This window comes from Leopardus geoffroyi, chromosome C3, assembly GCF_018350155.1.
Source record: "Leopardus geoffroyi isolate Oge1 chromosome C3, O.geoffroyi_Oge1_pat1.0, whole genome shotgun sequence".
Lineage (NCBI taxonomy): Eukaryota > Metazoa > Chordata > Mammalia > Carnivora > Felidae > Leopardus > Leopardus geoffroyi.
In genome coordinates, this window is record NC_059338.1 from 806,654 (window position 1) to 827,901 (window position 21,248).

Here is a 21,248-nt window from a genome sequence, read left to right on the forward strand (position 1 = left end):
AATAAATAAATAAACTTAAGGAAATGGATTGTGGGCTTTAAAAAATGTAAACTAATGTAACTTTTAAAAAATGCTTATTTTTAGAGAGGGCACAAGTGAGCAGAGAGAGGGGCAGAGAGAGAGGGAGAAAGAATCCCAAGCAGTCCCCATGCTCAGCACAGAGCCTTACACGGGGATTGATCCCATGAACCATGAGATGGTGACCTGAGCGGAAGTCAAGAGTCAGATGCTCAACCGACTGAGCCACCCAGGTGCCCCTAAACTAATAATAATAATAAAATATATATATATGTATATATATATATATATATATATATATATATATATATATATATTTTTTTTTTTTTTAGCAAAAAATCTTTGGGATCTAGGCCTGGCCAAAAACCTCTTAGTCGTGACAATAAAATCACCATTCGTAAATGGAAAAACAGGAAAAAATTGATAAATTGGACTTTATTTAAATTAAAAACTTTAGCCTATAAAAATAACCCTGTTAAGAGGATGAAAAGCTACAGAGTGGGAGGAAAATATTTGCAAACGACATATCCAACAAAGAGCTAGTATCTAAAATATATAAAGAACTCTCAAAACTCAACAGCAAAAAACCCAAACAATCCAATTAGAAAATGGGCAAAAGAAACGATGAGCTCTACACTTCCCGGCGTGGGGCTCGAACTCACAAACGGTGAGGTCATGACCTGAGCGGAAACCAAGAGTCGGACGCCTAAGTGACTCACCCAGGTGCCCCAAGCCCACAATCCATTTTGAGTTAATTTTTGAATTTTTTTTTTCAACGTTTATTTATTTTTGGGACAGAGAGAGACAGAGCATGAACGGAGGAGGGGCAGAGAGAGAGGGAGACACAGAATCGGAAACAGGCTCCAGGCTCTGAGCCATCAGCCCAGAGCCCGACGCGGGGCTCGAACTCACGGGCCGCGAGATCGTGACCTGGCTGAAGTCGGACGCTTAACCGACTGCGCCACCCAGACGCCCCTTGAGTTAATTTTTGTATAAGCTGTGAAACTTAGGGTAACTTCGTTCCTTCCTTCCTCTCTTCCTGTTTTTCTTTTCTCTTTTCTGTTTCTTGGCCTATCGATGTCCAACTGCCGTAGCACCATTTGTTGAAAAGACCGTTTTCTCCATTAAATTGCCTTTGCAGCTTTATCAAGGATCAGTGGGGGCATATTTGTGTGGCTTTATTTCTGGATTCTCAGTTTCTTGCACTGGTATGTGGATCTCTGCCTACGCTGGGGTCACACGGCCTCGGCTACTGTGGCTGTCTACGAAGTATGGAAACTTGGAAGACGGACGCCCCATCCCCACTTTATTCTTTTTCAAAATTGTTTTAGCTGTTCTAGTTCCTTTGCCTATGCCTATACATTTTAGAATAATCTTGTCTGTGCCTACAAAATTTTGGCCGGGATTCCGATAGGAGTTGCGTTATACCTGTGTTCGTTTTTCTATGTAGACAATCATATCGTTTGCAAATAGGGCCGGTTTTTTTGTTTTCTTGTTTTCCCTTTGTGACCTATATGCCTTCTGTTACGTTTCTGCCTTAGCACCGGCTGGAGTTTCCGGCACTGTGTTGAATTAGAACAGGGGGTCTGGGAGCCCTTGGCTCAGTCCCTTAGGGTAGGGACCGTTCAGTCTTCCACAATGAAATACAATGTCATCCGTAGCTCTTTTGTTGATGTTCCTTATCAAGTTGAAGAAGTTCTTCTCCGTTCTTAACCTTTGACAGTTTTAATCACGAATGGGGTTTGTATTAGTTTCTTAGCCCTGCTATAAAAAAAAAAAAACCCATAAACTAGTATTTCTTTTCTCATGATTCTGGAGGCTCCACGTCCAAAATCAAGGTGTCCGTCTAAAACCTGTGGGGGACTCGTCCCCACCTCTTCCTAGCTTCCAGCGATCTGTCCGTGATCTTCAGTGTTCTTTGCTTACGGGTGGATCATTCAAGTCTTGTGTCTTCACGGTCTTTCCTCTGTGTCTGTGTGTCCAGATTTCCCCTTTGCATAAGGACACAGTCATGCTGGATTAGGACCACCCTAGTGACCTTGTTTTAAGTTATACCTCTGTAGAGACCCTGTTTCCAAATAAGGCCACATTCTGATGTGCTGGCAGTTAGAACTGCAACATATGCTTTTGGGGGGACATAATTCAACCAATAGCAGATGTTGAGTTTTGTCAAATGCTTTTTCTGTATTGGATGATGTGATCATGTGATTTTTCTTCTCTAGCTGGTTGATATGGTGGATTATAGTGATTGCTTTTTCTTTTTTTCAACATCTTTTAATGTTTTTGAGAGAGAGAGAGAGAGAGAGAGAGAGAGAGAGAGAGGGAGAGAAAACACAAGCGGGGGAGGGGCAGCGAGAGAGGGAGACACAGAATCCGAAGCAGACTCCGGGCTCTGAGCTGTCAGCCCAGCTGACATAGTCGGACGCCCAACCGACTGAGCCCCCAGGAGCCCCCAGGAGCCCCCAATTTCTAACGTTTAATACTACTATTAAATTACTTTTTAACACTTTGTTAAGGATTTTTGCATTTTTCATGAAGGATGTTGGTCTGTAGTTGTTTTCATTTTGTTTTCTTTTATTTTGTAGTGTCTCTGGTGTTAGTATTATGGCAATCCCAGCTTCATAGAATGAATTGTGAAGTGTTTCCTCCTCTGGGAAGAGACTGTGTAGACCTGATGTTAATTTTTCTTTAATTGTTTGCTAGAATTCTCTAGTGAGACCATCTGGGCTTGGATATTTCTTTTTTGGAAGGCTTTTAATTACGAGTTCAGTTTCTTTAATCGTTAATTCCAACGATCGGTTTCAGATTGGGTGGGTTGTGACAGTTTGAGTTTTTGAGGAAGGGTACGTGTTGCCTAAGTTGTCTAACTGCATGCTTGACGTTTTGGCCTGTGGATGTCCCTGCAAAGTTGTTCTCAGCACTCCCTTCACTCACGTCCTTTGGATGTCCTGGGGTCTGTCCTGTTTCGTTCCTGACATTGGTAATCTGTCCCCTCTTTCTCGTTTTCAGTCTTGTCGATCCTTTCAAAGAACTAGTCCTTGTTTCACTGATTTTTCTCTATTGCTTTTCCTTGATTTCTGCTTTTATGTCAATTGCTTCCTTTGTTCTGTGTTCTTTGGGTTTCAGTTGCTTTCCTTCTTCTGTTTTTCCTTTAGGGTCAAAGCTGAGCTGAGTCATTTCTAAGCGTTCTTATTTCCCAACACAGGCTTTTGATGCTATGAATGTCTCTTTAGGTGATGCTTTATCTACATCTCATACCTTGATATTGTTTTTAATTTTAATTTGTGTTTTAATGTCCATTCAGCTCAAAATATTTCTAGTTTTCCTTTTGATTTCTTCATTCTGTGGGTTATTTGGAAGTATGTTAGTTTCCAAGTATTTGGAGATTTCCACATATTTTCTGCTATTGATTTCTGGTTTACTTCTGCTGTGGTTAGATAGCACACTGCATATGACTTGAATTTTCTTAATTGAGACTTACTTCACGGCCCAGGTTATAGCCTTCGTGGCCTATGTTCTGTGGACAATTGAAAAGATGTGTATTCAGCTCTTGGGCACCGTGTCCCGTACCCATCGACTGGATGCTGTTGGTTCATAGTATTGTGTTCCTCTCTCTCCTTGCTGACGTTCTGTCAGTTGTTGAGAGAACGGTGTTGAAGTCTACAATTATAATTGTGGTTTTGTGTATTTCTCCATTCGGTTCGATTAGTTTTCACATCATATATTGTTTGCTGCATATATATTTAGGATTGTGAGGTCTTCTTGATGGATTAATCTACTATCCCTCTCTATGATCTTCTTAGTGATTTTACTCTGAGATGTGTTTTATCTGATATTAAATAGGTATGTCGGCTTTTCTCTGATTGCTGTTTACATGACATATCTTTTCCTGTCTTTTTATTTTATTATTTTCCTATCTTTTTACTTTAAACCTGACTATATCATTATGTTTGAAGTGAGCGTTTTATAGACATCATGTAGTTGGATCATGTTTTTTATTTTTTTTATTTTTTAAATTTATTTATTAAAAAAAATTTTTTTTAATGTTTTTATTTATTTTTGAGACAGAGAGAGACAGAGCATGAGCAGGGGAGGGGCAGAGAGAGAGGGAGACACAGAATCTGAAGCAGGCTCCAGGCTCCGAGCTGTCAGCACAGAGCCCGATGCGGGGCTCGAACTCACACACTGTGAGATCATGACCTGAGCCGAAGTCGGACGCTCAACCGACTGAGCCACCCAGGCGCCCCTGGATCATGTTTTTTAATCCACACTGACAGTCTTTGTCTTTAAATTGGTAATTTTTTAGACCATTTACATTTAATGTAATTGATATGTTAGGACTCTAGTTTGCCATTTTATTTATTTTTTCCTGTTTTTTTGCTTCTCTGTTTTCCTGTCATTTACTTGGACATTTTTTACAGTTCAATTTTGATTTATCTGTAGCATTTTAAAAAAAAAATTTTTTTTTTTTTCAACGTTTATTCATTTTTGGGACAGAGAGAGACAGAGCATGAACCGGGGAGGGGCAGAGAGAGAGGGAGACACAGAATCGGAAACAGGCTCCAGGCTCCGAGCCATCAGGCCAGAGCCTGATGCGGGGCTCAAACTCACAGACTGCGAGATCGTGACCTGGCTGAAGTCGGACGCTTAACCGACTGCGCCACCCAGGCGCCCCATATCTGTAGCATTTTTAAGTGTATCTTAAAACTGAAGATGTGGGGTGCCTGGGTGGCTCAGTCAGTTGAGCGTCCGACTCGATTTTAGCTTAGGTCCAGGATCTCATGGTTTGTGGGATCGAGCCCCACATTGGACTCTGTGCTGACTGCACGGAGCCTGCTCAGGATTCTCTCTCTCCCTCTCTCTGCCCCTCCCCTGCTCTCTCTCAAAATAAAAAAATAAACATTAAAAAAAACGGAAGATGTTACATTATTTGCACATAACTTATCATAGTCTATGCCTGTTGACATTATTCAAGTGAAGTATAGAAACCTTACTTCCCTTTACTCTCCTCGCTTAAAATATAATTGTCTTAAATATTTCCTCTGTGTTCATTTAGAACCGTCTCAGACAGTGTTACAATTTTTGTTCCAACTGTCAGACATAATTCAGAAAACTCAGGGGAAAGAAAGCCTATTGTATTTACCCATATTTTCCTTACCATGTTCTTTCTTATTTCCTGATGTTTCAAGGCTCCTTCTTTTATCATTTCCTCTGTGTTTGGAGAACTTCCTTTGGCCATTTTTTTAAGGGTAGGTCTGCTGGTGACAAATTCTTTGTTTTCCTTCATTTGAGAATGTCTTAATTTCCCCTTCTTTCCTGAAGGATATTTTCACTAAGAATACAGATCTTTCCTTTTAGCAGTTGAAAAATAGCATGTCATTTCCTTCTGGCCTCCATGGTTTCTGATGAGAAATCCACTGTCATTCAAATTGTTTTTCTCTCTTTCTTTTTTTTTTTTTTAATGCTTATTTTTGACAGAGAGAGAGGAGGAGGAGGGAGAGAGAGAGAGAGAGAGAGAGAAAGAAAGAAGATCTGAAGCAGGCTCCTTGCTGACAGCAGAAAGCCTGGTGTGGAGCTTGAATTTATGAACTGTGAGACCATGACCTGAGCCGAAACCAAGAGGCAGATGCTTAACTGACCGAGCCACCCACACACCCCTAAATTCCCCATTTGTTATATCTTTTTTTTTCCCGAGACTTTCTATTTCTTTCATGAGCATTTCTATTTATTCATTCTTTTTAAGGGTATTTGTAATTGTTTGTTGACACATTTTATCATGGCTACTTTAAAATGTTTGTCAGGTCCGGGGCGCCTGGGTGGCTCAGTGGGTTAGGTGTCTGGCTTTGGCTCAGGTCATGATCTCACAGTTCATGGACTCGAGCCCCGCATCGGGCTCTGTGCTGACAGCTCAGAGCCTGGAGCCTGCTTCGGATTCTGTGTCTCCCTCTCTCTCTGCCCTTCCCCATCTCACACTCTGTCTCTCTCAGAAATAAATCAACATTAAAAAAAAATTTTTTTTAATGTTTGTCAGGTCAACGTGATACTCTATATAGAAAACCCAAAAGTTTCCACCAAAAAACTGCTAGAACTGGGGCACTTGGGTGTCTCCGTTGGTTGTCAGACATTGGCTCGGGTCATGATCTCATGGTTTGTGAGTTCAAGCCCCGCATGAGACTCTGGGCTGACGGCTCAGAGCCTGGAGCCTCCTTCAGATTCTGTGTCTGTGTCTCTCTCTGCCCCTCCCTCCCTCGCACTCTGTCTCTCTCAAAAATAAATAAAGATTAAAAAAATTAGAAAGAAAAGACAACTGCTAGCACTGATCCATGAATTCAGCTAAGTCTCAGGATATAAAATCAACGCACAGAAATCGGTTGTGTTTCTTTACACCAATAATGAAGCAGCAGCAAGAGAAACCAAGGAATCGATCCCATTTACAACTGCACCAAAAACCATGAAATACCTCGGAATAAACCTAACCAAAGAGGTGAAAAATTTATACACTGAAAACTATAGAAAGCTGTGAAAGAAATTGAAGAAGACACAAAACAATGGAAAAATACTCCATGCTCCTGGATAGGAAGAACAAATATTGTTAAAATGTCGATACTACCCAAAGCAATCTACACATGCAATGCAATCCCTATCAAAATAACACCAGCATTCTTCACAGAGCTAGAACAAACAATCTTAAAATGTTTATGGAACTAGAAAAGACCCCAAACAGCCAAAGCAATCCTGAAAAAGAAAACCAAAGCAGGAGGCATCACAGCCCCAGACTTCAAACTGTACTACAAAGCTGTCATCATCAAGACAGTATGGTACCGGCACAAAAACAGACACTCAGATCAATGGAACAGAATAGAGAACCCAGAAATGGACCCACAAACGTATGGCCAACTAATCTTCGACAAAGCGGGAAAGAATAGCCAATGGAATAAAGACAGTCTCTTCAGCAAGTGGTGCTGGGAAAACTGGACAGCGACACGCAGAAGAATGGAACCTGGGCCACTTCCTTACACCAGACACAAAAATAAACTCAACATGGATGAAAGACTTAAACGTAAGACAGGAAGCCATCAAAATCCTCGAGGAGAAAGCAGGCAAAAACTTACTTGACCTCAGCCGCAGCAACTTCTTACTCAACACGTCTCCAGAGGCAAGGGAAACAAAACAAAAATGAACTACTGGGACCTCATCAAAAAGCTTCTGCACAGCGAAGGAAACAATCGGCAAAACTAAAAGGCAACCGACGGAATGGGAGAAGATATCTGCAAATGACATAGCAGATAAAGTGTTAGTATCCAAAATCTATAAAGAGCTTATCAAACTCAACACCCAAAAAACAACCCAGTGAAGAAATGGGCAAAAGACCTGAATAGACACTTCTCCAAAGAAGACATCCAGACGGCCAACACATGAAAAAATGCTCAACTTCACTCATCATCAGGGAAATACAATGAGATACCACGTTTCACCTGTCAGAATGGTTAACATTAACAACTCAGGCAACAACAGATGTGGTGAGGGTGCGGACTGCTGGTGGGAATGCAAACTGGTGCAGCCGTTCTGGAGAACAGTGTGGAGGTTCCTGAAAAAATTAAAAGTAGAACTCCCCTACCACCCAGCAATCGCACTTCCAGGTATTTATCCAAGGGATACAGGTGGGCTGTTTCGAAGGGACACACGCACCCCCATGTTTACAGCAGCGCTATCGACAACAGCCAAAGGATGGAAGGAGCCCAAATGTCCATCGATGGATGAATGGGTAAAGGAGATGTGGTACGTATATTCAACGGAGTATCACTCGGCAATCAAAAAGAACGAAATCTTGCCATTTGCAGCTACGTGGATGGAACTGGAGGGTATTGTGCTAAGTGAAATTAGTCAGAGAAAGACAAAAATTATATGACTTCACCCATAGGAGGACTTTAACAGACAAAACAGATGAACAAAAGGGAAGGGAAACAAAAAGAATGTAAGAACAGGGAGGGGGACAAAACCTAAGAGACTCTTAAAGACGGAGAACAAACTGAGGGTTGCTGGAGGGGTGGTGGGAGGAAGGATGGGCTAAATGGGGGAGGGGCACTAAGGAAGACACTTGTTGGGAGGAGCACTGGGGGTTATATGTGGGGGGGGAATCACTGGAGTATATTTCTGAAATCATTGCACTGTTTGCTAACTAATGTGGATGTAAATTTTTTTTTTTTTTTAATTTTTTTTTTTCAACGTTTATTTATTTTTGGGACAGAGAGACAGAGCATGAACGGGGGAGGGGCAGAGAGAGGGAGACACAGAATCGGAAACAGGCTCCAGGCTCTGAGCCATCAGCCCAGAGCCCGACGCGGGGCTCGAACTCACGGACCGCGAGATCGTGACCTGGCTGAAGTCGGACGCTTAACCGACTGCGCCACCCAGGCGCCCCTATTTTTTTTTTTTTTTTTAATTTTAATGTGGATGTAAATTTAAATGTATATATATGTTTAACAAATAAATAAAAATAAAATGTTTCTCGGGTAATTCTAACATCTGTTGATGTTGGTATTGGCAGGTTTTGTCTTTTCTCTTGGTTTGAGACTTTTCTGGTTCTTGGTATGACAAGTGAGTTTCAATTGAAACCTGGACATTTTCTTACTATGTTATGAGACTTTAGCTTTTTTTTTTATGTTTATTTATTTTTGAGACAGAGAAAGAGAGCACGCACACAAGCAGGGGAGGGGCAGAGAGAGAAGGAGACACAGAATCCGAAGCAGGCTCCGGGCTCTGAGCTGTCGGCACAGAGCCCGATGCGGGGCTCGAAGTCATGAACCGCGAGATCATGACCTGAGCTGAAGTCAGATGCCGAACTGACTGAGCCCCCAGGTGCCCTGAGACTTTAGCTTTTGTGCAAACCTTCTGTTTCACCTGGCTTTCTCTGACTCAGCTCCAGCAGGGTGCCCCGTCGATACTGCCGGCTGACGTAGAAATTCAGGTTCCCCTTATGAGGCCCCGTTTACTGTCGTGGGGTTGGGAGGTCTGGCTCTGCATGGGGTCTCCCCTGGTACCCGCTGTAGGTGGCTTGGTCACCACTCAGGAGAGTCCTGACTCTCCAACAGCGCTCCTCTGACACTGCCGGTCCTCGGGGCAGTGGCGCCTAGTGCTGTGTGCTGTGGGTGTCCACTTCCCCAGTGGCCGTCACCGATCCCAGTGGCAGGGGCCCGTGTCATTACTGGCTAGGGGCACAGAGTTCCGCCTGCCCCGTCGGCTTTCTGCAACATAACTGGGTGGGAGATGTGGGCTCACTTGTCCCGGCCGCGCGGGCTCCCTGCTGTCTCTGCTGGGTGCGTGGACTCGGGGCTAGCGTGTGTGTGTGTGTGTGTGTGTGTGTGTGTGTGTGTGTGTGTGTGTGTCTGGAGTACAACAGTTGTTGTTCGGAAGTTTGCTGCCACGCAAGGCTTCCCCTTTTCTGGTCCCGTCGCGGGAGAGAGCAGACTTTTGTTGGGGCTTTTCCGGTCTGTGCCTGTTGGCGCTCGTGGGTTCTTTGGCTCTAAGTCTAGGACACGGGAGGCGGGAAGAAAACCCAGGGAATCCATCACCATGTTGTCCTTTGGTCCCAAGGTCAGAGTTGCCTTCTGTCTGTTTTATGTGTGAGGTTCGGTGTTTAGCAGAAGGAATAGGGAAAGGTACATTTATAGCATCTTCCCAGAGTACAAGTTCTAAGAATGGTTTTTACATTTTTAAATGGGGAAAATTTTTTTTGAAGAATGTTATTTTATGACGCATGAAAATTATGTGAAATTCAAATTTCAGTGTCCCCAAAGTTTTATTGGAAAACAGCCTCACCCATTTACACTTTGTCTCCACTTCTGCACAGTAGCAGGGACCGCGTTGTTGAAGAGCCTGAAGTATTTACTGTCAGCAAAACGTTTTTCTGGATTAAGATCCCGAACATTTAAAAAGAATTTTTTTAAATGTTTGTTTATTTTTGAGAGAGAGCAGGTGCGAGCGGGGCAGGGGCAGAGAGGGGGACAGAGGATCTGAGCAGGCTCTGGGTTAACAGCAGAGAGCCCGATGTGGGGCTCAAACTCATGAACCGCACGGGATCATGACCTTGGCTGAAGTCAGACGCTTAACGGACCAAACCACCCAGGTGCCCCAAGAATGTTTTTTACAAACAAGCAAAAAGAGGGGCACCTGGTGGCCCAGTGGGGGCAGCATCCACTTTTCATTTTGGCTCAGGTCGTGGCCCCAGGGTCGTGGGATTGAGCCCCGTGTCGGCCTCTGTGCTGAGCGTGGAGCCTGCTTGGGACTCTGTCTCCCTCTGCCCCTCCCCGGCTCTCACTCTCTAAAAAAGAAAAGTCAAAGCTGAAGATCGATGAGAAAAGGAAGCGACCCGAAAGAAGGTTAGGTAAGAGCTGGAAATAGGTATTTCCTAGACAAGGAGGCGTGAGAGCCGCAGGGGCGCGGCCCCGGGCTGCCGAGCGGCCCTCCCATCTGCTCGCCAGGGACCACCAGTTCTACGACAGCCAGACTCGCAAGGCTCGTCCACCTGCTGCCCAGCGTGCCCGACGAGGGCTCTCCGTGCATTGAAGGCTTCTGGTCAACCTCCGGTATCCTGAGATGCTGGTCTTTAACAGTTCTGTCAAGTTTTATTACCGCTTTTTGGGAACAGGATGTGTCAATTAAAATCTTTTGTAGTAGGATTGTTTTAGAAAAGAGAAAAGGGAAAATTAAAGGCTCAGCCACGGGGTGGGGGGCGGGGTGCCGCCCCCTAGGAGAGTCAGGTCAGCACCAGGGAGGAAGCACTGAGTGTTAGAACAAGATATCCCAGAGGTGAAGGATGTGAGCTCTCAGACTGAAAGCCTCCAGCAAGTACCCATGATAATAAATGGGAAAGTAAGAGCTACACCAAGACATGCTGTGGAAATATTGTAGAATATCGGATAAAGCTTCAGGAAGAGAATCCACACTGGCGGGTAGAGGATTGGGTCGTGTCACTGAATTTTGGAAGAACGTAATGTCCGAACCCAAATCTATTCTTTTTTTTTTTTAATTTAACTTTTTATTTTTAAAAATTTACATCCAAATTAGTTAGCATATGGTGCAACAATGATTTCAGGAGTAGATTCCTTAGTGCCCCTCCCCCATTTAGCCCATCCCCCCTCCCACCACCCTCCAGCAACCCTCAGTTTGTTCTCCGTATTTATGAGTCTCTTCTGTTTTGTCCCCCTCCCTGTTTTTATATTCTTTTTGTTTCCCTTCCCTTATGTTCATCTGTTTTGTCTCTTAAAGTCCTCATATGAGTGAAGTCATATGATATTTGTCTTTCTCTGACTAATTTCACTTAGCTAATTTCACTAATAATAGCCTCCAGTTCCATCCACGTAGCTGCAAATGGCAAGATTTCATTCTTTTTGACTGCCGAGTAATACTCCATTGCATATATATACTATATCTATCTATCTCTCTATATACACCACATCTCCTTTATCCATTCATCCATCGAGGGACATTTGGGCTCTTTGCATACTTTGGCTGTTGTCGACAGTGCTGCTGTACACATGGGGGTGCATGTGTCCCTTCGAAACAGCCCACCTGTATCCCTTGGATAAATACCTGGAAGTGCAATTCCTGGGTCGTGGGGTGGTTCTATTTTTAGTTTTTTGAGGAACCTCCATGCTGTTTTCCAGAGTGGCTGCAGCAGCTTGCATTCCCAACCCAAATCTATTCTTTTTTTTTTTTAATTTTTTTTTAATGTTTATTTATTTTTGACAGAGAGAGAGACAGAGCCTGAGCAGGGGAGGGACAGAGAGAGAGGGAGACACAGAATCAGAAGCAGGCTCCAGGCTCTGAGCTGTCAGCACAGAGCTTGACGCGGGGCTCGAACCCACAGACTGCAGGATCATGACCTGAGCCGAAGTCGGACGCTCAACCGACTGAGCCACCCAGGCGCCCCCCCAATCTATTCTTAAATTACTCTAGAGTGAAGGTAAAATTGGGACTTGTTCTGATAGGTAGGGTCTCAAAAGATGCATGGCCCACGCCCGTGTTCTCAAAGAGCTATTAAGTGGGGCGGGGTGCCTGGGTGACTCAGCATTCGACTCTTGAGTTCGGCTCAGGTTATGATCTTGTGGTTTGTGAGTTCGAGCCCTGCTCTGGGCTCTGTGCTGACGGTGCAGAGCCTACTTGGGATTCTCTCTCTCTCACCCTTCCCCCACCTCAAAAACCAAAAAACTATGGAGGGATGTGCTCCAGTAGAAGGGACCAGAGCCCTCCCACCGCTGGGGAATGTCCGTGCAACAGCCAGTCCCAGACAGAGCAGGAGTGAGACTCCAGGGTGATGGCCTATGAAGAAAAATGGAGACCAGGGTGGAGAGAGGCTGTGAGTCGGGGGTGTGGGAGACCTTAGCCAGGGATTTAAGCAAACTCAAGTGAATGGAGAAAGAAAAAAGTAACAGTTAATTCCTGGAGAAGGTTGTGTAAGAACAAAAGTAATCATAACATAACTTCTAAAAATCTTGAAACTTTTTTCTTTGCATAGCACATAACTTGATTCATAGTCACACAGCGATGGGAGCGCTGGAGGGCTGGCGAAAGCAAGACGACCAGGTTTAATCAATTTACATAAAACAACCTTATTGGAGCATTAAGTACACAAAGTATATAGATGCATTAATTGAAGCATTATTTACACGGAATCAAATGAACCCATTTCAGGTGTACTGTTAGTTGGGTCGACAGTGATGCGTATGGAACATTCTGGGTCTGCAGAAGGCTCTCCTGTCCCCCTTTGTGGCCCCAGGCCACCACTCGTCTGCTTCCTGTCACTTTAGGTGAGGTTCATCTGTCGTAGGGTTTTGTGTGCATGGGGTCCTGCTGTGTGCACGCTTCGTGGCTGGCGTCTCTCTCGGAACGCGCCTGAGATCCCTCCGGGTGGTTCCAGGACATTCTGCCCTCTGGACGTGCCGCCATCTTCGCATATCCCCCCAGGTTCAAGGCGGCCCTGTGGGTTCGAGTCGGGGCCCGAGTCCAGGCAGGAAGACCCGTCTCAGGAGGTCCAGCGCTGGTCCTGGCGTGCCGAGCGCACCCCCAGCTCTGGCCCCATGTGTGTGGGGTTTGCTCTCTCACTTCATTCCGGACTGTGAGCCCTGTCCCTCGGGGCGCTCTTTGTCCCCCTCCTTGCCCTACGCTCAGCGGACATAATACCCCCTGTGGACTTACTGTACCTACTGACCTGTGGGCTTCATGGCCGAGCACATGCCTCATCCGCGTTTGCGGGGTGCCTCGTGTGGGGTCCCCGAGAGCAAGCAAGGTCTGGGGTCTTTTATCTCTGTTGCTATGTACCTGCTCACAGCAGACATGCGAGGGGTGGTGCGTGGGTGACAGGGCTTGGGGGTCACCGCCGTAGGTGTTAATTTCCACCGGGATACAAACAGAGTCCCCAGGAAGAGACGGCACAGAGTGACCAGCACTGGCCCAGTGTGTGGCCCCGTGGGGACGTGGAGGCCGCAGGGAGGCCTCCGCTGTTCGGAGGGTTATGTGAGGCCGCACCCCTGCACGTGCCGGTGTGAGCGCTTCTCCCTGGGGTGTGTCCGGAGACGGGCTGGACGCCCCTCCACCCCAGAGCTGTGGTCGCTGACCTTTGTGTCCTGCGTCTTCTGTCCCACGGCTCAGACTCGCCGGCTTAAGTCGGGGCCAGGCGACAGCTCCCAGGGCACTCGAGCAGCTGGTGGAAACGCCCAGAACAAAGGGAAGACTGTTGGCGGCTGTCGAGGGGTCTGGGCATGAGGGTCACTGCGCTTGTGGTGAATTGAAGTGGGCCCCTTCTGTCTCAGGAATACACCCCGAGGCGTTGAGGGTTGTTGGGGTGACGTGCCTGGTCTGGCGGCCGGATGATAATTGTGGATTTTCTCCTGAAGTTGAATTTCACCACCTGTCAAGATGGGATTGTTGTATTTCTCTCTTAAATTATTGGGGAACAATAATTAGACCAAGAATGGCTTTAGGTGTTTCTATGTTAACGATTCTCAGCCTGGAGTCACCGCCGGTAACTGGCTCTTGGGAGCTGAGGAGATTCTCAGAAGGCGCCTCCCGGGCTTGGCTGGGGGGCCGTCGGCACCAGGGGCCGTTGCAGCTCCGGGACAGGTGGCTCCGGGCCAGGATCGGTCTGGTCTCGCTGCTCCGCGTCAGTGGTTGGTCTCGCGGAGCGCAGGCTCTGCGGGCCTCGTTCCAGCCGCTTTGCCGTGGGAAGCTGTTGTGCAACTTGCCGAGGCCCCCGTCCTGCACTGGTACCCAGCCTGCCGGCACGGGCCCGTCCGCTCTGGGGCCGGGACTGAGACGATGCCAGCCCGCTAAACCCTCACGTCGGTTCAGGTGAGCTTCACGCTGCGCAAGAGGGAACCCGGCCCCAGGTCCCTTCCGTCCCTTCCGTCTGTGTGTGTGCCGAGCAGACCGTGTTCTCGGCCGCGGGGCCACCTCAAATATGACCCAGGTTCTCGCCATGCTTGTGGGCTTGCGGGAAGGGACCGACGGTCAACCAGTAAATAAGTAGGAAAATGCCAGACGGAAATAAAGTGAGGCTCTGTGATGAAGGGGGGTCACTTCTTTAGATGACGCTGAGGGGGGCACCTTTGCCGAGGTCTAGATGACAGGTCAGAGCCAAGCGTGTGAAGACCAGGGGAAGAACGTTCCAGAACATTCCAGACAGAGGGAGCATGTGCAGATGCCGCAGTGTGTGACTTGGCAGGGGTGAGGGGAGAGCGGGCACAGGGGAGGCGTGTGGGAAGGAGGGTCAGATCATGGCCTCACTGAGTCACAGTGGAGACTCTGGGTTTTATTTGTGAGCACAGCGGGACATTGTTGGAAGGTTTTGATCGGGAGTAATGGGATCTGAGCTCCGTGTGTGAGGGGCCGCGATGGGTGCCGCTGCTGGGGTCCTGGGGGGAGGGGGGGCCGCCGCGATGGGTGCCGCTGCTGGGGTCCTGGGGGGAGGGGGAGCCGCCGCGATGGGTGCCGCTGCTGGGGTCCTGGGGGGAGGGGGGCCGCCGCGATGGGTGCCGCTGCTGGGGTCCTGGGGGAGGGGGGGCCGCCGCGATGGGTGCCGCTGCTGGGGTCCTGGGGGGGGGGCCGCCGCGATGGGTGCCGCTGCTGGGGTCCTGGGGGGAGGGGGGGCCGCCGCGATGGGTGCCGCTGCTGGGGTCCTGGGGGAGGGGGGGCCGCCGCGATGGGTGCCGCTGCTGGGGTCCTGGGGGGGGGGGCCGCCGCGATGGGTGCCGCTGCTGGGGTCCTGGGGGGAGGGGGGCCGCCGCGATGGGTGCCGCTGCTGGGGTCCTGGGGGAGGGGGGGCCGCCGCGATGGGTGCCGCTGCTGGGGTCCTGGGGGGAGGGGAGGCCGCCGCGATGGGTGCCGCTGCTGGGGTCCTGGGGGAGGGGGGGCCGCCGCGATGGGTGCCGCTGCTGGGGTCCTGGGGGGCGGGGGGGCCGCCGCGATGGGTGCCGCTGCTGGGGTCCTGGGGGGGGGGCCGCCGCGATGGGTGCCGCTGCTGGGGTCCTGGGGGGAGGGGGGGCCGCCGCGATGGGTGCCGCTGCTGGGGTCCTGGGGGGAGGGGGGCCGCCGCGATGGGTGCCGCTGCTGGGGTCCTGGGGGAGGGGGGGCCGCCGCGATGGGTGCCGCTGCTGGGGTCCTGGGGGGAGGGGGGGCCGCCGCGATGGGTGCCGCTGCTGGGGTCCTGGGGGGAGGGGGGGCCGCCGCGATGGGTGCCGCTGCTGGGGTCCTGGGGGGGGGGCGGGCAGAGGGGGGTCTGCGAGCTCTGTGTGCTTTGGAGCAATTGCTGGCTTGGCTTGCGGATGGATTTGACTTCCGGAGCTGGGAAGAGAGGGGAGTCTGGCCTGGGCCAGGAGGTGGGTGGTGACACATTTCCTGACATTGACAGGCCGAGTGTCATCCCGTGTGGCGGTCACCTCCACGTCCGAGCAGAGTCCCCGACGGTGACTCGGGTCGGACGCCCGGACGCGGGGTCTGAGGTGTATTTGCTGCATCAGAGGTCGAGTGGGGTGTGTTGTGAGTTTGAGGACAGGGGAGTGGGTGAGGGGTGTCCGTCTGGAGAGAAGGAAGTAAGCGTCTGGTGGGATTGTGGTATTGTGGCCGTTAGGGACAGTGGCCGTTTGCGTTCTCTGGCAGCGGTCAGCTCGTGGGCTTGCCCGGGGCCGGAGACGCCAGCGCGGCTTGGGGGGCGCAGGGCTGCGGTGAGAGGAGGGGCGCCCGGCCTCTCTCTGCACCAGCTGGCCTCCAGCGTGACCCTCTCCCTCCGCGGTCCCAGATCCTGTGACCCCGGTGGAGCCCTCCCGGCCGCTGCCCTCCCCACCTCCCTGTGTCTGGATGCCCTTCCTTGGGTCGGCTCAGGGTCCTAGCATGAGCGAATGCGGGGGAGCCCCAAAGTCGGATGCCATCGATGCCTTCTGTCTCCAGGTCTGCCCGGAGGGAAACAAACACTGACCAGTACGTTTTCTCTTTGTAGGTCTTGGACAAAGCTTCTGCTCGAGGACTGGCCAGGACCTCCCGTGAGATCCCAGCTGCCCTCTGTGCCCAGGATATGTCTTTGCAGCTCCCGACCTCCCCACCCCAGCAGCCCCCCCAGCTTGTGCCAGTGTGGGAGGAATCCCTTCCTATTCCCCTTGGGCGCTTTCTGGGTTGCGGAGACCCATCCAGAGAGGGACGCACGCGGCTGAGGGTCCGGAGGCTGAGGTGTGGGAAGAGTACTTTCACCCCCCACGTCATTCCGCCTCCGAGGGCGGGGCCGGCGTCTGAGGGGGGCAGGGGTGCGGTGGTCGAGCGATGGTCCTGGGGCCTGCGGGACTCCACCGTCTGCTTTCCAGCTTGTACCCAGCTCGCTCGTGAGGCTCCTCGTGACCCCTGTGCGACCGAGACCTGGGGGGCAGGCTTGTGCGCGGCTCCCGTGGAGATGAGGTACGCCGAGACGCGGCGCCACCCCCAGGGAAATGTGACTGGACGTCACTTGGCCCCTGGCGGGTGGGGCAGGGGTGGGGGCCGTTTTCAGGAACTCTGCCAGCAGATCCGGGCTCTGAGGCCGTCCCCCTCTCTGTGCGGTGGTGGCCTGTGGCCGGCGGGGTGGGTGTGGGTCCCCGGGGGGGGACGCCAGAGTGTGACCGGAAACGCTGTGGGATGAGTGGTTGGCGGGCTTTTCAAAGCTTGCTGAGCACGTGCGGCCGAGGCGCTGGTTGGCGGAGTGGCGGGAGGTTTGGGGTGCGCCTGAACACGGGGGGCAGTGCCTGGGGGTGAGGACTGTGTCCCGGGTCACGGGGAGTCGCCGTGGCCCTCTCCGTCGCCCGGCCTGGCGTGCCCCCAGCACGGCGCTGTCTTGCTCGGCGTCGGGCACTTGTCTGTCGTGCGGGGGGGGGGAGGGGGGGCTCCTGCTGGCGGAGACCCCACCCTCCCGCCCTTTGCTCGGCTCTTGCCCCAGAGGCTCCTTCCTTCCTCGCCCTGCTGCCGAGGGGATGCTTCTGGGACCGGGGCTGGCCGGCCGCCATCGCCACGTCGGAGGGGAGGGGAGGGGGGGCTGCTGGTGACCCGTATCGTCCCTCGGACCCCCTTCGGCTGGGCTTGCTGGCCGCCCCCTCGGGCTGCGGGGCCTCGCCGGGGAGGGCGTGCTGCCGTTTCTCCCTGCTCGCCCTCGGTCACGCGGGGCGGACGAGCCATGCTGGCGGAGGGGTGGCGTCCACACACGCGTGTGTCCCTCGTGCGGCCTGCGGGTCCGGCGCCTGAACACGCAGACGCTGTTCCATGTGCTGGCCCTGCCTGCCTGACTCCGCCGTGTGGCCCAGTGCCACCTCGGGGGCTCGGGCGGCCCGGAACAGGTGTGAGCCAGGCAGGGTCGGGCGAGCGCCCTGGGGCTCCTTCCTCCTCCCTGGACTCTGGCTTCTCCACTGCTGCGTCCTCTCGAGGTCCCTCTGCTGACACGCTTCACGGCTGGGGAAGGTGCTTCTGGCCCTGACCTCCAGCCGCCCCGTCGAGGGCCGCCGTAGTGGCTGAACACTGTCCCCTTGCCCGTCCCTCCCTCGGCCAGGTGCTGGGTGCTGGACGGGGCGGGCGCCTGGGCTGTGGTCATGTTCGTCGACCTCGGCCGGTCGGCCACCCTCCCCGTGCGGTCCCTGTGCGGCCTAGACAGTGACAACTTCAGGGCCATGCCCCCTCTGACTCAGCCATTAATGCTGGACAGAGGTGAGCCGCTCTCCACCCTCCTGAGATGCAAGGGGCCTCAGCAGGACGGCCGGGGAGGGGGCGGCCGGAGGGTGGCCAGGGGGCAACCAGGGGACATCTGAGGGGTGGCCGGGGGCGACCACGGGTGAGACCAGGGGGCAGCTGAGGGGAGCTGGGGGGTGACCAGGAGACCAGGGAGCAGCTGAGGGGGGTTGCGGGGCGACCAGAGGGGTGACCAGGGGGCAGCTGAGGGGGGCCGGGGCCTCTGGGTGCCTTTCGGGGTGTCTTCTGTGATCTCACCCCAATTTCCGGATCTGCCCCTGGCGTATTTGCTGGGTGCCTGAGAGGGACCGCAGGGCCTGCTTGTGGGCACAGGGCCCCCCCCCCCAACTTTTGCCAGAGCTTCTCAGCTTTTGTCTGGTTCATGTGTGTTGATTTCCCTGGGAAAGGGTTCTGTTCAGAGGAAGAGTAGAGTCTGAAAGCCACGATAGATGAGCACCGGACACGGGGTCTCCTGACGTGTGGTTTCTTTAGGTCCAGACACCTGTCGGGCCTCGGTTTCCACACCCTCGGGATGGAGACGCCTCTTCTCGGCCTTTGTCTTTGTGCTTCTGTCGAGGTCGGGGTCGGGGTTGGGTTAGATGAAGTGTGAACGGGGGAGAGAATGCTGGGGGGGGGTGCGGTTCAGGAGGGGAAGCGGCGGTGAAGAAGGACGGGAAGGAGGACGGAGAGGCGCTCCCCCAAGAGCAGCGGCCAGGGGCCCTCGGACGGCTGCGCCCCCGGGGCGTGGGCTCCACCCAGAGGTCGTCTCGGGTCACTGCATGCACAGGGCCCCTGCTGCCCAGGCTGGGGAGTCACAGGCCCAGGACGGCAGGTGGACGATGTCCCCCTTGAAGGATGAGGAGAATAAGGCTCAGAAAGGTGAAAGGAACTTCCTCACTTTCGTAAAAACGAAACAGCACAGCTGGGGACAGACCCGAGGTCCCCTCTGTGAGGCCAGTTTACACACACAGGAGGCCGGGGTTGGGCGCGGGTGGGCGGGCTCTGAGTGGGGGAAGGGCTCCCAGAGGGTGGGTTTCTGGCAAGCGCCCTCGCTCGCCCGCCCCGCTTGGTGAAGGCTTCCCTGCCTTCCAGCGTCCACCCCGGTGCCAGAACCCCGAGAGCAGAGTTGAACAAACGCGGTCTTCTGTCCCCAGGATTTCCCACCGGACGATGTAAAATCCCAGATCCCGGCAATAATTTTAGCGACGATAATAGACCTACTTTTACATGCTTTTCTTTATGGTCCCCCCCGCCCCCAGCAATCTTCTCCGGGCCCTGTAGCAGGAGCCCCCCCACCCAATGTCCTCGCAGCCTCCCCCTCCTTCTCCGTGACCCGACCCGGTGCCACCAAGGTGCCCTTGTTGTGTTCTGCAGGCATTTTGAGTTCGGACCAGGCGATCCGTCACTGGTGTCTTGAACTTGGAGGTACCTGCCCCGTGTCTGTGCACCCTCCCGTGCCGCACCATCACCTGGCATTTCCCCTAAAGAAACAAACTGAACTTCTCCAGGGGTTGGGTGGACGGGCCGGGCGGTCCTTCCTTTCCACGAAGACCGACTCTCTCTCTTCCAGTCGGGCATCCTGGTGTCCGGAGAGTTTAAATGACACGGCCACCGTGCGCCCTCCCCGTCCCAGTCTGCCTGCCCCGTCCTCAGACGCGTTGCACGAAGAGGCCCCGGCACCCACAGCTGCTGCCACTCGCACGTGGCCTGGCCCCCAGCTCACCCCTCAGAAGAGGCAGACGTCTCCGTGTGTCCCGTGTCTGGAGCCTCCGTGAGGTTGAAGCCTGAGGCAGCCGGCGGGCCCTCCCCACGCCTCCTCTGTGCACCCGGAGCATGACAGGACGGGCGTCGCTGCCCTGTGGTTCTGAGGAACAGAGGGGCCCGGCGTCGGGTCTTCCTGGCCTTCCCGGGTGGGATTGGGGAGCCCTTGAGCGCCGAGCGGTCACCTCGAATAAATGCCGGCATGTTTCGTGAATCTGGGTGTTGGTCCTTCCGTGTGGTCACCATCCCCGGCCCTGCCCTGTGAGACCAGAGCCGCTGTGGTGTGCCTGCCCCCTGCGGCCCCCCGGAACCCCGCCGTCCCGAGCAGCTCGTTTGTCCTGGTGCAGAGGAGAGCCCTGGGCGTTCCATGCTCAGGACGGTACAGCCTCGTTTCTGTTCTGTGCTTTGCAGCTTCAAGAGAGCCCTCGACTCAAGGTCAGCAAGGGGGAGTGGAGTTTGAGCAGAAAGGTGGAGGGCTCCCTTCCAGTTGGTCTCCGCTCACCAGAGCTGGCGCTCCCCCTCATGTCAGGGATCATGGACCCCTCTGTTCCTTTATTTTTATTTTTAAAAGACCTGAAGCAGGTTCCGTGCCCAGCATGAACTCATGACCCTGAGGTCCAGACCTGAGCTGAGATCAGGAGTCGGGCGCTCAACCGACTGAGCCACCTAGGCGCCCCTGCGCTGTTCTAGTAATTTCCTTAGTGAGGCGCCTGGGTGGCTCAGTCCGTTAAGCATCTGGCTCTTGATTTCTGCCCAGGTCACAAGGTCACGGCTTGTGGGTTTGGGCCCCGTGTCGATCCTTTTTTGTTGATAGCATGGAGCCTGCTTGGGATTCTCTGCCTGCCCCTCCCCTGCTCGTGCTTACACTCTTTCTCCTAAAATAAACAGACTTAAAAAAGATAAATAATTGTATTAGTGGGGCCCGTGGCTGGTGGAGCACGTGACTCTTGATCCTAGGGCTGTGACTTCCAGCCCCAGGTTGGGTGCAGACATTGTTTAAATAAATATTTACAAATAAAAAAGTAATTTAATAGTTTTATTAGAGCCAAACTATTTAAATAATTTTGTTTCATCCTTTGGTAGGTGAGAAAAACACATTACAAAAGACATTATACAGAGGACACACATTACTAAAAACACAGTCTACACCCCGCTCAGGGCTGGTGTAAGTTCCCCCGCTCTCTGGTGGGTCTCCCCCCGCCCCCCTCCCACCCCGGGGGGCCCCTCCGTGTCTG

The 21,248-nt window shown here is 52.3% G+C and overlaps 1 protein-coding gene and 1 long non-coding RNA gene across 2 annotated transcripts; one reads left to right on the forward strand and one right to left on the reverse strand.

The window, feature by feature from the left end:
* Positions 1-14,798: 14,798 nt before the first annotated feature.
* Positions 14,799-18,118, reverse strand: LOC123585744 (proline-rich protein HaeIII subfamily 1-like). Its single transcript, XM_045454168.1, has 3 exons — positions 18,006-18,118; positions 17,161-17,393; positions 14,799-15,766 (listed from the first exon to the last, which is right to left on the reverse strand). Exons 1-3 carry the CDS (start codon positions 18,116-18,118, stop codon positions 14,799-14,801), a joined length of 1,314 nt encoding a protein of 437 aa, XP_045310124.1.
* A 359-nt stretch (positions 18,119-18,477) lies between these two features.
* Positions 18,478-20,227, forward strand: LOC123586704. Its single transcript, XR_006706902.1, has 2 exons — positions 18,478-19,677; positions 19,823-20,227. It is a non-coding gene; the product is annotated as an uncharacterized LOC123586704 (long non-coding RNA).
* The last annotated feature ends 1,021 nt before the right edge of the window (positions 20,228-21,248 follow it).